The 17,522-nt window shown below is 43.8% G+C and overlaps 1 protein-coding gene across 1 annotated transcript in view; it reads left to right on the top strand.

Moving 5' to 3' along the window:
* Window positions 1-17,522, top strand: part of SCAPER (S-phase cyclin A associated protein in the ER) — a 412,160-nt gene that overhangs the window by 110,893 nt on the left and 283,745 nt on the right. The window contains exon 9 of the mRNA XM_062206396.1: window positions 12,883-13,145. Within this exon, the coding sequence (XP_062062380.1) occupies window positions 12,883-13,145 (263 nt within the window). The remainder of the gene's footprint in view (window positions 1-12,882; window positions 13,146-17,522) is intronic.

Raw genomic sequence — 17,522 nt, 5'->3', positions numbered from 1 at the left:
AGGACAGCTGCTCAGGGACCGCAGCCCGCGGGGCCTGTGGGCAGCAGCCTCCTCCCAGGGCCCCGCCGAGTTGGGTTCCGTGTGCTGCCGCCACGCCACGGACTTTCCCAGTCAGGAGGTTTGACTCTGGGCGGAGCTGGGAAGCTTCGGCTGCCGCAGGCTGGGGCGGCGCTGCCTGCCCAGCGCCCCAGGTGAGCCGCACACGAAGACTGTAACCAGTTTGCACACTGCATTCGGGAAGCTAGAAGAGACGGACAGTCCTTGGAAAGCACAGCTTCAGATGTGCTCTGCAAGGAGTAGGAAGGCTTGAGGAGATGGTATTTCCTGAAAGTGTGCGCCTGCAGTTCAGAAGCTTTCCAGAGAGGTCTGGGTCACAGAGGCTTCACCTGTGATTCTCCTGGACGCTGACAGTTAGAGCAGCACGAATCCAGGCTTCCAGACACTCTTTGTGGGCATAAAAAGGTCTTATTTTAAGTTGCTAGTATAAGTTTAATATCAGAACCAGAAAATTAGACGAAAATATTTTCTTTTGAAAATATTATTGAGTTACACATAGTGATAAAGCGAAACAGCAATGCAGATTGTGATCAATCCAGGTGCACTCCAGTTATCAGTTGTATTTACCTGAAGTTAGTGCAGCTTCATCAGCAGCATCTGTAAAACTAAAAAATTGTGCAGTGTAGAAATTGTGAGATGAAACAAAATTTTCAGTTTTGTAAATATCTGTTCTAACATTATGCTAAGTATTTAGAAGTCCTCGGACAGTTTAATTGCATGATTTGCTGTTTTTTTAACATTCTTTTTAATATAGTTTTAATATAGTTTTATTTTAATATAGTTTAATATAGTTTTAATATAGTTTTCACTGAAGGGCCATCAAAAATATAATTTGTCTTTAACTAATTTCTCAGTTTCTAAGATGCCTGCTATAGTTTTTATTTTGAGATATTCCTCTTTTGATTTGTTTTGATTATTATTTCCATTTTTTATTGTATGGTTGTGTTCATATTGGCTATTTTATTGATTAGTGGTTCAGGTCCAAGTTTTTTATTTATTTATTTATCTTTAAATTTTTTGACAGGCAGAGTGGACAGTGAGAGAGAGAGAGAGAGAGACACAGAGAGAAAGGTCTTCCTTTGCCTTTGGTTCACCCTCCAGTGGCCGCTGAGGCCGGCGTGCTGCGGCTGGCACACCGCGCTGATCCGATGGCAGGAGCCAGGTACTTATCCTGGTCTCCCATGGGGTGCAGGGCCCCAGGACTTGGGCCATCCTCCACTGCACTCCCAGCCACAGCAGAGAGCTGGCCTGGAAGAGGGGCAACCGGGACAGAATCCGGCGCCCCGACTGGGACTAGAACCCCGTGTGCCGGTGCCGCAGGGAGAGGATTAGCCTATTGAGCTGCAGTGCCGGCCCCCAGGTCCAAGTTTTAAGCAGTATTTCTTGCTACATGGAAGCTTTCAAAGCGAGGCGCTTGTCTTTCCCTTAAAAAGTAAAGTGATTAATCGTAGTGGCCCATTAAATTAACTGGAAGCTAAAATCTTTTTGTTACCCTTTTTAATTTTGTAATTTAGTTTTTTTTTCTTTTGGTATGTATGGATTTTATCATTTTATGATTTCTCTTGTAATTTGCATTGTATGATATTAAAGGTAGAACAGAAATTTAAGTTTTAATAAAGTTAAACATGCATGATAATGAAACACAGACCTAGATACTGGATGATTTCAGGCTTTGTTAGTTTGATTGGGTATCATTGTGGTATTGCTATACTTAAACATTCTGTTAATGCACAGACTGCGTATTAACAGGAGAAAGGCTGTCTAGGGCATGTTTTAAAAATATTTCAGGGGCAGCTGATGGACAGCAGCGTGCTGATCAGTTTTGAAGCCGGACGATTGCAATCTAGGGCTCATTATACTGTTCTCTCTATGTTGTATATCTGAGAACGTCCCTGCTGATGAAGAGGGTGGTTAGGATGCCCGTCTCCCACAAGTGCCTGGGTCCAGTGTCCTGCTCTGGCTCCTGATCCCAGCTTCCTGCTACTGTGAACCATGGGATGCAGCAGTGGTGGCTCAAAACAGTTGGGTCCCTAAAACTTACGTGGGAGAGCTGGGCTGAGTTCCCAACTGGATATGATTTGTTTCTGCCAAAACTCATAATGAAATCTGAACCTGAATGTAACGTTACTGAGAGGTGACTGGGCCTTTAAGAAGTGATTAGCGGGACTGGTGCTATGGTGTGGTGGGTTGAGCCACTGCCTGAGGTGCTGGCATCCCATGTGGGTTCCCTCTCAGCTGATCCAGCTCTGCTGATGGCCTGGAAAAGCAGTAGAGGATGGCCTGGGTCTCTGGGTCCCTGTACCCGCATGGGAGACCCGGAAGAGGCCATCTAGTGGGTGGACCAGTGGATGGAGGGCCTCTCTCTCTCTCTGCCTCTCCTTCTCTCTGTGTGTAATTCTTACTTTCAAGTAAATAAATAAATCTTCAAAAAAAAAAAAGTGATTAGATCAGGGTGCAATTGTGGTATGGCAGCACAGCAAGTAAGATTTCCGCTTGTGACACCAGCATCCTGAATAGGTGCCTGGTTCGTGGCTGGCTGCTCCACTGCCAATCCAGCTCCCTGCTGGTGTCCCTGGGAAAAGCAGTGGAGGATGTCCCAAGTCCTGGGGCCCCTGCACCCATGTGGGAGACCCAGATGAAGCTCCTGGCTTCGGCTTGGCTATGCCCTGGCCTTTGCAGCCACTTGAGAGGAACCAGTGGATGGAATATCTTTCTGTTTCTTCCTCTTGCTGTAACTCTGCCTTTCAAATAAAAAATAAATTTTTTTCAAGAGAAACCATTAGGTCCTGGAAAGGGATGCCTTTCTCCCTGGGTGGGTTTGGTTTTGAGAGCTTCCCACTGCCTCTTATGATTGCTCTCTTTGCCTTGGGCCTCGCTGTCCTGCTGCTGTCTCAGTGAGGGGGGACAGCACCAGGCCCCTGCCAGGGCTACTCCCTGGGACATCCCAGCCTTCTGAATTGTGAAGCTCTGAAGTGGACTTCCTTTTAAATGGCCTAGTCTCATATGATCTGTTAAGGCAATATATCCGGTTAAGGCAGAATCCAACAATGTGTTCCAGGTGAAGGTTTTTTTTTTTTCTTTTTTTTTTTCTTTTTTTGAGGGGGGTGGGGGAAGGCTATCTATGGATGTCCACTTCTGTCATCATTTATAGAAAACTCTTCTATTCTTCCATTGAATTGCTTTTACAATTTTATTAAAAAATCAACTGGTTATCAAATATCAGCTCAAGATGGATCAAAGACTTAAATTTAAGACCTGAGACTACAAAGTTGCTGGAAGAAAACATAGAAGGAACACTCCAGGATACTGGTGTAGGGGACGACTTCCTAGACAAGACCCCCAAAACACAGGCGACCAAAGCAAAACTAAACAGATAGGATTATATCAAACTCAGAAGCTTCACAGAAAAAGAAGCCATCGACAGAGTAAAGAGACATCCAACAAAATCGGAAAAAAGGATTTGCAGGGGACTTACCTGACAAAGGATCGATATCCAGAATATATAACTTAAAACATTTAATAACAAAAATTTCCAATCCAATTAAGAAATGGACCACAATAGGCAGTTGTCAAAAGAAGAAATACAAATGGCTAACTCATATACGAAAAATGCTCAACATCACTAGCCATCAGGGAAATGCAAATGAAAACCACAGTGCGTATCACCTCGTGTCAGAATGGCTAGAATCCAAAAGACACTAGCAAATGCTGGCCAGGATGTAGAGAAAGGAGAACCCCCCTACACTGTTCATGGAAGCCTTAAGTTAGTACAGCCCCTGTGGAAAACAGTGTGGAGATTTCTTTAAAAACTAGAAATAGACTTATGATCCAGCATTTCCACTACTAAACATATACCCAAAAGATGTGAACGCATGGTACCAGAGATAGCTGAACCACCAGGTTCATAGCAGTACTGTTGATGGCATCCAAAAGTAGAATCAACCAAGGTGTCCATCGTCAGACGAGTGGATGAAGAACGTGAAGTGTACATGTACACCATGGAATGTCTTTCAACTATACAAAGAATGAAATCCTAGCGTTTGCTTCAAAATGGGTACGACTGGAGGGCATCGTGCTGAGGGAAGTAAGCTTGACGAGAAAGACAGATACCACGTGTTCTCCCCTACAGTGTGGGAGCTGAAACTGCAACAACAAGAAAACAAAGGAAGAAATGACTGTGTGTGCCAGTATTTCTGCGAGTATAGTTTTGTGAAACGTTTTACACCTTTGTCAAATCAATGATTGATAATGCTCTACTGAAGCCGGCGCTGTGGCGTAGTAGGTCAAGCCTTGGTAGAGTTCTGGCTGCTTCTCTTCCAGTCCAGCTCCCTGCTAATGGCTGGAGAAAGCAGTGCATGTTGTTGAGCCCCAGCACCCACATGGGAGACCTGGAAAAAACTCTTGGCTCCTGCCTTCAGATGGGCCCTCTTCCGGCCATTGTGGCCATTTGGGGAATAAATCAGTGGATGGAAGAACTTTCTCTCTCTCTGTAGCTCTGCCTTTCAAATAAATATTTTAAAAAATGTTATACTGCTGTAGCTTTAGTAATCCCTGAAAACTTTTTTAAAAATTTACTGTATAGATGGCCGGCTCCGCGGCTCAATAGGCTAATCCTCCACCTGCGGTGCCAGCACACCGGGTTCTAGTCCCGGTTGGGGCGCTGGATTCTGTCCCGGTTACCCCTCTTCCAGTCCAGCTCTCTGCTGTGGCCCAGGAGTGAAGTGGAGGATGGCCCAAGTGCTTGGGCCCTGCACCCGCATGGGAGATCAGGAGAAGCGCCTGGCTCCTGGCTTCAGATCAGCGCGATGCGCTGGCCGCAGCGGCCATTGGAGGGTGAACCAGCGGCAAAAGAAGACCTTTCTCTCTGTCTCTCTTTCTCTCTCTCACTGTCTAACTCTGCCTGTCAAAAAAACAAACGGCCGGCGCCGTGGCTCACTAGGCTAATCCTCCTCCTTGTGGCGCTGGCACACCGGGTTCTAGTCCCGGTCGGGGCACCGATCCTGTCCCGGTTGCCCCTCTTCCAGGCCAGCTCTCTGCTGTGGCCGGGAGTGCAGTGGAGGATGGCCCAAGTGCTTGGGCCCTGCACCCCATGGGAGACCAGGAGAAGCACCTGGCTCCTGCCATCGGATCAGCGCGGTGCGCCGGCCGCAGTGCGCCAACCGTGGCGGCCATTGGAGGGTGAACCAAAGGCAAAGGAAGACCTTTCTCTCTCTCTCTCTCTCTCTCTCTCTCTCACTGTCCACTCTGCCTGTCAAAACAAAAACAAAAACAAAAACAAAAACAAACATTACTGTGCAGATGAAATGGTCATTCTTCCATTCAGTTATTATTTAATAGCCATTTGCCTGTATTCCCACTAAACTAGGGCCTGTTTGCTTTTTACTTGTTAAACTTCTTATGTAGTGAAGCATTAAGCCTTCTTACTTTAATGTAAATTTAAAATGAGATCTCAGAAACTAAAGAAATAAATGGAGAGACAGGGATTGTGGGAGGGAGTGGGAGAGGGAATATCATGATATATTTTTAAAATTTATTTATTTGAAAGATTTATGGAGAGAAAAGGAGAGAGAGATCAATCTTTCATTCACTCCTTCACCACCACCAACCCCCACCCTGCCTACCTCCTGCCTCTCTCCCTCCATGGCTGCAACAGCCAGGGCGGGGTGGTCAGGCTGAAGCCAGGAGCCAGGAGATTTAGCTGGGTTCCCCACAGTTAAAAAAAAAATTGGGCCATCTTCTGCTGCTTTCCCAGGCCATCAGCAGGGAGCTGGATAGGAAGTGGAGGAGTTGGAATACAAACTGGTGCCCACATGGAATGTCAGCATTGTAATCTACTGTGCCACAATGTTGGCCACTATTGCATTCTTGGAATTGTATATATGCACTATACTGAATCTTAAACACTAATTAAAAATAGAAAAAAAAAGAAAGTACTTTGCAGGTATAGATCCATTGAGGAAGAATTGTCCTATCTACTATGCTGAGTTTCCCAATCTGTGAACTAATCATATCTGTTTATGAAGGATTTCTATTTCTCTCATCAGCCTTTTGTAATTTTCAAAAATTTTAATATTTTACATGTTTTTTGTTAGACTTAAAACAATTTCATTTTCTTTGATGCAGCTGTAAATTGTTTTGAATTTCAGTTTCTATGTGTTCATTAGTGGGTAGAAATGAATATAATTTTTTTGCAAGTTGGTCTTGTATCCTAACACTTTCCTGAATCGACATAATAATGATTGGAGTTTTTATGTATGTCCCATGGGGTTTGCTGGTAGACAGTCATGGCATCTGAAAATAGGGACATTTGTATTCCTTGCTTTCCTGTTTACCTCCTTTCCCTGTGTCTTCCTGCACTGTCTTAAACTTTGAGTGCTGTGTTGATAAACGTGGAAAGAGGCCACAGCTTTGCCTTGACCCAGACCTAGGGGAAAGCATTCAGTCTTGCGCTCTCGAGTACGATGGTAGCTGCAGGTTTTCTGTAGATACTTTATCAAGTCGAGTGAATTTCCCACTGTTACTAGTTTAATGAGAGTTTTTATTTTGAGTGGGTGTTGCATTTTGTGAAATATTTTTCTGAATTAATTGATATGATTGTCTGATTTTTCTTTTTCTTTTTTTAAAGATTATTTATGAGAGGCTAGGTTACAGAAAGAGAAAGAGAAAGATAGATCTTCCATCTGCTCCCAAATGGGCACAACAACCAGGGTTGGGCCAGGCTGAAGCCAGGAGCTTAATTCAGGTCTCCCAGGTGAGTGGCAGGGCCCCAGGCACTTGGGTCATCTTCCCCTGCTTTCCCAGGCATATTAGCAGGGAGCTGGATTGGAAGTGAAGCAGCCGAGACACTACTCGGCTCCTGTGTGGGATGCTGGTGTGGCAGGTGGTGGCTTTACTTGGTGTGCCACAGCCCCTGTCCCTAATTTTTCTTATTTAACCTATTGGTACTGATAGATAATTCAGTTTTTTATAATACCATGTTTGTGTACCCATGGTTTATAATTCTTTTTGTGTATTGCTAATATTTTATTGAAGATTTTTGCATCTAATCTGAGAGATTTGGTGTGTGCTTTAATTTTTTTGGTACTGTGTTTGTGTAATTTTGTATCAGGGCAATACTAGTTTTATAGCTTGGGTCATAGTCTATTCTACTTTCTAGAATAGTTTGCGTAAAATTGGCGGTAATCCTTTTAAAAGCAGCAGAATGTTCTAGAAAACCAAAGTCTTTTTTGGGAGTCTTTAAATAATAACTGTATATAGTTATGAGCCTCTTCAGGTTGTTTCATTTTGGTTGAGCCTTAGAAGCGTGTGGTTTTTGTGTATTGGGCTGTTTATTCTATGTTGTTGAATTCATGACTGTCGGGCTGTTGGTATTACTCCGTGACTGTCAGGCTGTTGGTATTATTCCATGACTGTCGGGTTGTTGGTATTATTCCGTGACTGTCGGGCTGTTGCTATTATTCCGTGACTGACTGTCAGGCTGTTGGTATTACTCCGTGACTGTCAGGCTGTTGGTATTATTCCATGACTGTCGGGCTGTTGGCATCATTCCGTGGCTGTCAGGCTGTTGGCATCATTCCGTGACTGTCGGGCTGTTGGTATTATTCCGTGACTGTCGGGCTGTTGGTATTATTCCGTGGCTGTCAGGCTGTTGGTATTATTCCGTGGCTGTCGGGCTGTTGGTATTATTCCGTGGCTGTCAGGCTGTTGGTATTATTCCGTGGCTGTCGGGCTGTTGGTATTATTCCGTGACTGTCAGGCTGTTGGTATTATTCCGTGGCTGTCAGCTGTTGGTATTACTCCATGACGGTCAGGCTGTTGGTATTACTCCGTGACTGTCAGGCTGTTGGTATTATTCCGTGACGGTCAGGCTGTTGGTATTACTCCGTGACTGTCAGGCTGTTGGTATTATTCCGTGACGGTCAGGCTGTTGGTATTATTCCGTGACTGACTGTCGGGCTGTTGGTATTATTCCGTGACTGTCATGCTGTTGGTATTATTCCGTGACTGACTGTCAGGCTGTTGGTATTATTCCGTGACTATCAGGCTGTTGGTATTATTCCGTGACTGTCGGGCTGTTGGTATTATTCCGTGACTGTCAGGCTGTTGGTATTATTCCATGACTGTCAGGCTGTTGGTATTACTCCGTGACTGTCAGGCTGTTGGTATTATTCCGTGACTGTCAGGCTGTTGGTATTATTCCGTGGCTGTCAGCTGTTGGTATTACTCCATGACGGTCAGGCTGTTGGTATTACTCCGTGACTGTCAGGCTGTTGGTATTATTCCGTGACGGTCAGGCTGTTGGTATTACTCCGTGACTGTCAGGCTGTTGGTATTATTCCGTGACGGTCAGGCTGTTGGTATTATTCCGTGACTGACTGTCGGGCTGTTGGTATTATTCCGTGACTGTCATGCTGTTGGTATTATTCCGTGACTGACTGTCAGGCTGTTGGTATTATTCCGTGACTATCAGGCTGTTGGTATTATTCCGTGACTGTCGGGCTGTTGGTATTATTCCGTGACTGTCAGGCTGTTGGTATTATTCCATGACTGTCAGGCTGTTGGTATTACTCCGTGACTGTCAGGCTGTTGGTATTATTCCGTGACTGTCAGGCTGTTGGCATCATTCCGTGACTGTCAGGCTGTTGGTATTACTCCGTGACTGTCGGGCTGTTGGTATTATTCCGTGACTGTCGGGCTGTTGGTATTATTCCGTGACTGTGGGCTGTTGGTATTATTCCGTGACTGTGGGCTGTTGGTATTACTCCGTGGCTGTCAGGCTGTTGGTATTACTCCGTGGCTGTCAGGCTGTTGGTATTATTCCATGACTGTGGGCTGTTGGTATTATTCCATGACTGTCAGGCTGTTGGTATTACTCCGTGACTGTCAGGCTGTTGGTATTATTCCATGACTGTCAGGCTGTTGGTATTACTCCGTGACTGTCAGGCTGTTGGTATTATTCTGTGACTGACTGTCAGGCTGTTGGTATTATTCCGTGACTATCAGGCTGTTGGTATTATTCCGTGGCTGTCGGGCTGTCGGTATTATTCCGTGACTGTCGGGCTGTTGGTATTATTCCGTGGCTGTCAGGCTGTTGGTATTACTCCGTGACTGTCAGGCTGTTGGTATTACTCCGTGACTGTCAGGCTGTTGGTATTATTCCGTGATTGTCAGGCTGTTGGTATTATTCCGTGACTGTCAGGCTGTTGGCATCATTCCGTGGCTGTCAGGCTGTTGGTATTATTCCGTGGCTGTCGGGCTGTCGGTATTATTCCGTGACTGTCGGGCTGTTGGTATTATTCCGTGGCTGTCAGGCTGTTGGTATTACTCCGTGACTGTCAGGCTGTTGGTATTATTCCGTGACTGTCAGGCTGTTGGTATTATTCCGTGATTGTCAGGCTGTTGGTATTATTCCGTGGCTGTCGGGCTGTTGGCATTACTCCTGTTTCACGCTATCTGTGGCTGCATGTTGTGTCCTGATGTTCTTGGTTCACTCTTGATGTGCTTTGCGCTTTCCGTTTCTCAGTTGTTGTCATTCTTGTTAGAGTTTTATCCATTGCAGTTTTTTTTAGAGATCAGGATTTTTATTTCATCGCTTTTGTTTGTTTGTTTGTTTTCCTGTTTTCACTTAGATTAAGTTCTGCTCTTAATCATTTCCTTCCTTTTGCTTCTTTATTTTGCTTTTCATTTTCTGGTTTCTTGAAGGAAGAACTTGGATTATTGCTTTTAGATTTTCTGTTTTTCTTTCTCTGTCTCTTCCTCTTCCTCTCTCTCCTTTCCTTCTTTCCCTCTCACAGTTCTTGTGTTCAAATAACCCTTATTGTATTTAATATTGGTTCCAAAGAGTAGTGATGCTGGCTGTCCATATACGCCAACGAGAAGCCATAATGCTTCCTTTAAGTGAAAACTTGAATGTTTTTGATTTAACAAGGAAAGGAAAAGTGTACTGAAATTGCTAAGATCTACGAAAGAAATAAATGTCTCTGTGTAAAAGGAAAAAAAATCCTGCCAGTTTTGCTGTCGTACCTCATACTGTGTTAGATCAGTATATGTGGGGAAAGCGCGGGGCTTGGTGGTTTCAGTCATTGCATGTAGTCTTGGGTAAGGGAACACTGTACATAGCGCAACTTTAATTTTTAATATACTCGTCTAGTCTGTGTTATTTAGTTGTATATTTAAACCATGTACATTTAAGGTCATTGTTCATATGTTTATTGTTTGGTTCTGTTTCTTTTGTATCTTTTTCTACTGCTTTTTCTTGCTTCCTATGTGTTACCTGCATATGTTCATGATATTTTTCTGACTGACTTTTAGTGTTTTGAAGGATATTGATTTGTGTCATTTTCTTTCTGGCTGCTGTAGATAATATATTATATTATGCATGTGTAAGTTATCAGTCTACAGGTGCTGCTATCTACCACTGGGAGGGAAATGTAGAAACCTAACTTTCTCGTTGGTTTCTTTTACTCTCTCTACTTTAAGATGTAATTATCTCAAGTTTTTCTGTGTGTATGTTGAGCGCCACATCAGATGGTGATGTAATTTTTGCATTACCGTCTAAGATGATTCAAGAAGTTCATGAGGGCCAGCGCCACGGCTCACTTGGCTAATCCTCTGCCTGCGGCACCAGTACTCTGGGTTCTAATCCCGGTTGGGTGCTGGATTCTGTCCAGGTTGCTCCTCTTCCAGTCCAGCTCTCTGCTGTGGCCCTGGAAGGCAGTGGAAGATGGCCCAGTCCTTGGGCCCTGCACTCTCATGGGAGACCAGGAGGAAACACCTCACTCCTGGCTTCGGATCAGCGCAGTGCCGGCCATAGAGGCCATATGAGGGGTGAACCAACGGAAGGAAGACCTTTCTGTCTCTCTCTCTCACTGTCTAACTCTGCCTGTTTAAAAAAAAAAAAGAAGTTCATGAGAGGGATAATTAATTACATTTACCTCTGTTTTCACTTATTCCAGTATCCTTTGCTTTTTGGAATTTCAAACCCTTTTAAACTTATGTGATGTGATTTCTCTTTGGGAACCTCCCTTAGCCGTTCTTTAAGCATATTGCAAGTGATACGTTCTGAAGTCATATGTTCTCTTGGATTTTCCTCCATCTGAGAATGCTTTTATTTCCCTTGACTTTGGAAGGATATTTTCCCTGGATATAAGATTCATGACTGACAGTTCTTTTAGTCTCTTAGAAGTGTGCCACTTCCTGCCGACCTGCATAGTTTCAGACGAGAAATCTGCCATCATTGGAGTTGACATTTCTGACTCCTTTTCAGATGTTGGCCTTAATTTCCACGGGTTTAACTATTGAGTTTTCCTTTATCTTTAAGAGGCTTAGTATGTGTCTCACCGTGGACTATTTTTGTTTTAATTCTCTTTGGGATTCACATGGTTTCTTAAACCTGTGATTTTATTTCTTTACTAAATTTGGGGAATTTTCAGCCGTTATTTGTTCAAATACTTTTTTAGTTCTATGTCCTCTTTCTAGACCTCCTGGGACACAACTGTTAGCTGCTTTTCTGTTTCTGTGAGTCTCCGAGGCTGTTCTGGGGGCTGTGTGACACTTTGTCAGTGAAAGTAGGGCCCAGTGTGCACCGCCTCCTCGGCTGCCTGCCTGGCCCCACTGCCTCTGAGGAGGAGAGAAGTGGGAGGGATTGACTCATGTCCCCTCTGTGCCCTAGGTTATGGTGGCTTCAGAGTAAGGGGCGAGTGGGTCCAGGTACGCAGCAGACCTGCCTTCCGCTGCTTGTTCTGCATCCTGGTTGCTGACTGTGGCAATTCAGCTCTCTCCAAGGCCTTGGGTGAGGCGAGAGCGGAACATGGACTGGTTGTGCTTGGCCCTGTGTTGTGTCAGAAGTCCTGCTCCCCACTGGGTCCCGCCTGCAGGACCTTGCTGGGGAGTTGGAGTGCCACCTGCTTCTGCAAGGCGGGAGGTGGACTTGAGCTCCCAGCTCCTGCCTTCTCAAGCCATCGGGGTGGGCTCCACGGGGGTTTGGCTCAGGTAAGAGTGGAGGTTGCCAAAAAGACTTCCTGTTTTGTTGGGTCATGTTTCCCCTGCCCCATCCTTTGGCTTCACAAAAGAGGCTTTATTTGATACCTGTTTTGTCTGCTTGTTGATGTTTCTGGGTTGGGGGCTTTTGTAGCATCTTGTTTGGAATATGTAGGAGGTGACAAGGAAACCCAGGGGACTCCCCACTCGGCCCGTTTTCAAGTCCTTTCAGAATCTTTCTGTGCTTTTTTTTTTTTTAATAAGATTTATTTTACTTACTTGAAAGACAGAGTTACAGAGAGAGGTAGAGACAGAGAGGTGTTCCACCCACTGGTTCACTCCCCAGATGGCTGCAGTGGCCAGAGCAGGGCCAATCTGAAGCCAGGAGTCAGGAGCTTCTTCTGGGTCTCCCACGTGGGTGCAGGGGCCCAAGGACTTGAGCCATCTTCTGCTGCTTTCCCAGGTGCATTAGCAGAGCGCTTGATTGGAAGAGGAAGGGACCGGTGCCCATGTGGGATGCCAGCGCTTCAGGCCAGGGCTTTAACCTGCTGTGCCACAGTGCCGGCCCCTGTTCATAGCTTTTATATATACTATTTAAATGGTTATTAATACTCATGAACTGTATGGCCTTAGGTCACTCTTAATCTGAACCTCTACTTTATCATTCGTAAAATAGAGATAATGATACCTATCCATATAAGTTTGTATTCCTTGTCTAATACTTTTAAGTGTGTATATTAGCTTATACTTAATGGCAGATCACGTGGCCAATGCCTTTACTTTATAGGTTTCCAAATGTTTTTGTCATCTAAAGAGATACTTTATTTTCTTCCCTTAATTGCATAGAGCAAAAAGATGCTGAAGGATGGGAGACCGTTCAGAGAGGAAGGCCTGTCCGCGCCCGGTCAGCAGCAGTGGCGCCGAAGGCTGCCCCAGTGCCAGAGGCCCTCAGGGCGGAGGATGACAGCAATAAAGAAAATGTGTGTCTTTTACCTGACGAAAACGTGCAGAAAGGCGAGTTTGTGGGAGAAGGACCTTCTCAGACTGCAGAGTCTCGGCCCAAAGAGCCCTCCCGCTGCAGTGACCATCCTCTGGCCGAGAGAGCCCAGGTAGGAATTCCGGAAAATCCCCGACTGCCCTTTCCAGAGGGGGGCTGTGTGTGCTGGATGTCCCATCTTTCTACTAATGCGGTCGCTTTTGTGTGTGTGTGTGTGTGTGTGTGTGAAAATTTTCAAATTTATAAAATGTTACAAGGATTGAACCACCCCATACTGTTCACCTACATTTACAAATTAAATTTGCCACATTTTTTTTTCTTTTACTTTACTACTTGTCATACACACACCTATAGTATATGCTCAACATTTGGGAATAATGCACAAACCTCATAAGCATTTACTTTTAAATAGTATTACTTGTATCTCCAGAGAAATTCTTTTGTATGATCAGATTATGAAATTCAAGGAATTTGAAATTTATGTCATATTATCTCAGTTGTAGTCTGTACTCAGAATTTTCCAGTTTTCTCAGTAATTTCTTCATGACATCCTCCGACCCCTCACCCTGGTCCCTGAGCTGCTGGCCATTGTGGAAGCAGATAGTGTATTGGTTTTGTTTCCTTAATGTCTTTCACTGGGGACACAGGAACAAAGTGACTGTCCTAGTGTCACACGTCTCTAGAGACAGGTGTCAGTTTGCCCAGGTTTGGTGTTAGCTTGATTGCTTTGGTGGTATCTGTCTGCTTCATTTCTTTTTTTTTTTTCTTTTTTATTTTTGACAGGCAGAGTGGACAGTGAGAGAGAGACAGAGAGAAAGGTCTTCCTTTTTGCCGTTGGTTCACCCTCCAATGGCCGCCGTGGCTGGCGCGCTGTGGCCGGCGCACCGCACTGATCCGATGGCAGGAGCCAGGTGCTTCTCCTGGTCTCCCATGTGGGTTCAGGGCCCAAGCACTTGGGCCATCCTCCACTGCCCTCCCGGGCCACAGCAGAGAGCTGGCCTGGAAGAGGGGCAGCCGGGTGTCTGCTTCATTTCAAGTGTTATTAAAAATGGCAGTGAAATTTTGAACTTAGTCTATTTAACTTCTTGTAATACAAGTATAGAGCAATTTGCTAATATTTAATGTAAACTTTTTGGAAGTTAGTATTCTCAATGCTTTATTTTTGAGTGAACTTATATATACTTTTAGGTGTTTGTTTACATAAAAGTTCCTGTTCAGATGATAGGGTTTTATGTGGAATGACTGATGAAATACAAGCAATATTTTGTATTGATATCATAGTGTGGGGCGTATGTAAATTAGCTTTAGTTGTCTTGATATCATAGTGCGGGGCATATGTAAATTAGCTTTAGTTGTCTTGATATCATAGTGCGGGGCATATGTAAATTAGCTTTAGTTGTCTTGATATCATAGTGCGGGGCATATGTAAATTAGCTTTAGTTGTCTTGATATCATAGTGCGGGGCATATGTAAATTAGCTTTAGTTGTCTTGATATCATAGTGCGGGGCATATGTAAATTAGCTTTAGTTGTCTTGATATCATAGTGCGGGGCATATGTAAATTAGCTTTAGTTGTCTTGATATCATAGTGCGGGGCATATGTAAATTAGCTTTAGTTGTCTTGATATCATAGTGCGGGGCATATGTAAATTAGCTTTAGTTGTCTTGATATCATAGTGCGGGGCATATGTAAATTAGCTTTAGTTGTCTTGATATCATAGTGCGGGGCATATGTAAATTAGCTTTAGTTGTCTTGATATCATAGTGCGGGGCATATGTAAATTAGCTTTAGTTGTCTTGATATCATAGTGCGGGGCATATGTAAATTAGCTTTAGTTGTCTTGATATCATAGTGCGGGGCATATGTAAATTAGCTTTAGTTGTCTTGATATCATAGTGCGGGGCATATGTAAATTAGCTTTAGTTGTATTATTTTCAGTCTAGAATAATATCTGCTGCTTAATATTCACTCCTTGTATCTGTAGGGCATTGTGTGTGTGCATGTATGTGGTTTGTGTGTGTACATGTGTGTGGCTTGTGTGCGTGTGTGTATGTGCGCATGTGTGTGGTGTGTGTGTGTGCTCACATGTGTGTGTGTGCATGCATGCATACAGGAAATGGTCCTTGACTTCTTTGTCCTCTTTCTTAATGATGACAGTGGTTCTTAATCCTACATCGTTCTTGATGCTCTGTGGCTCTTCAATGTGTGCATATTTTTTGCTTATGTTACATTGCACTTTCTCTGGAAGTAGTACCTTATGTTGCTTTTGAATTTCCCACTCTATGGAACAGAGTCCGAGATACATAGGAAGTAATTGGTATATATATACTATATAATGTAGGTAAACTACATTGAATATGTTTAGTAAAGAAATCACTTCTTTTTAAAAAATGATACATTTTTTTTTGAAAGGTGGAGTTACAGAGAGAGAGAAGGAGAGACAGAGATCTTCCATCAGCTGGTTCACCCCCCAAATGGCTACAGTGATCAGGCTGGGCCAGGCCAGTGCCAGGAGCCAGGAGCTTCTTCCAGGTCTCCCATGTGGGTGCAGGGTCCCAGGCCTTGGGCTTCCTCCACTGCTTTCCCAGGTCCATTAGTAGGGCAATGCATCAGAAGTGGAGCAGCCAGGACGTGAACCTGCACCCACGTGGGGTGCCGGCACTTCAGGCCATGGCTTAACCTGCACCACAGGCTGGCCCCAAGAAATCACTTCTTAATGTCACTTAGAAAACATCTAGCATTCTTGCTAAGTAGTGTGTTTCAATGGAAAAATATAACAGTATAAAATTATACTGGTTTTGTGTGGTAAATAAACTTACGTGATATTGGTCTTTCTGGAATTAGTGATAAAAATTTGTTTTTGAATAGTTAGACTGTCACTCAAATATTTCAGTATAAACGTTCACTGTTGATAATAGCCAAGGTGTAAAGTTTCCTCCAGTGTCATTCTGAAAATGGAATTAGCATATTTATATCTTTTCTTGACATTATTTTGTAGTTTAACTTTGATTTCATTATATAAATGAATCTGAGCTTTTAACAAACATGGTTGACTCTATGTAAACATCAGTAATGCTAATATAAATATTTCCAAGAAGATTATAAACCATGGTCACTGACATATAAATAATTTTGATAGTAATATAAACAGCGAGATACAATTTCAATAATGCTTATGGTGAAATCAACACTTTGTAACACTTCAAGTTCTGACCAATAGTAGAATTTTTAAAGTAGTTTATAAGAGTTGGCCAAGTTTAATATTTTAATAAAGAATTAATCAAACTGGGGGTTTTATTGCCACTGCAGTGTTTATCTATTGTTTATTTAAGAAATGTGACTGCGTTTTAAATTCACAATTTTAGATGTTAATTCTTTGACTTGGAGTGTAATTAGAAAACATAGCACCATTTTTTTACTCTGTTAAAAAAGTGAAAATATAATCTATTTACTAGATTACAAAGTTTTAAAAATGAGATATAGTTGACCTAAGCCAATGTCATGTTTTTTTAAGATTGTTTTCGGGGCCAGCACAGTGGTGTAGCAGGTAAAGCTGCCACCTGCAATAGTGCCATCTCATGAGAGCACTGATTTGAGTCCCTGCTGCTCCATTTCTGATCCAGCTCTCTACTATGGCCTGGGAAAGCAGCAGAAGATGGCCCAAGTGCTTGGGCCCCTGCACCCATGTGGGAGATGGAAGAAGCTCCTGGCTTCGGCCTGGCCCAGCTCCTGCAGTTGTGGCCATTTGGGGAGTGATCCAGTGAATGGAAGATATCCCTCTCTCTGTGTAACTCAGCCTTTCAAATAAATAAAATAAATCTTTAAAAAAAAAAAAAAAGGATTGCTTGCACATTTCTGTTGTGTTTTTAGCTGTGGTTTTTTTTTTTTTTTTTTTAATGAAAGGGAGTTACCAAGAGATGGGGCCAGAGAGAGAGAAGGAGATTTTCCACTCATTGGTTCACTTGCCAGATGGCCACAATAACCTGGGCTGGACAGGCTGAAGCCAGGAGCCCAAAGCTTCTTCCAGTGTCCCATGTAGGTGTAGGGGCCCAAGTACTCTTCTGCTGTTTTCCCATCCGCATTAGCTGGGAGCTGGATGGGAAGTAGAGCAGCCAGGGCTCAAACTGGTGCCTGTGTGGGATGCTGGCATTGCAGGCAGCAGCTTTATCCACTGTGCCACATGGCGGTCTGTTAGCTGTTCTTAAAGGGGGGACTGTTTAGAACAGAGAAGTGTTCCTATGCTGCTCTAGGGCCCATGGATCCCACGGTGGGCTCTGCATGCTTTAGCTCTGCCCTGGGAGAGCATGCCTCTCTCTTAGATCTGAGAGCTGGTGTTGGGTACCGACAGCATCCTCATTGAAAATACCCTAAGGTCGTGTTACTATTACCTGGAGCAATAAGTTTCATGTTTTTGAGAAACATGTATCTTAGATATATTTTGGCCAAAAGTGATGTCAAGATGTTTTCTGAAAGTGTTGAAGATCCTCA

Source organism: Lepus europaeus, chromosome 11, assembly GCF_033115175.1.
Source record: "Lepus europaeus isolate LE1 chromosome 11, mLepTim1.pri, whole genome shotgun sequence".
Lineage (NCBI taxonomy): Eukaryota > Metazoa > Chordata > Mammalia > Lagomorpha > Leporidae > Lepus > Lepus europaeus.
Note: the sequence above shows the minus strand (reverse complement) of the source record. Positions and strands in the feature narration are given on the sequence as shown.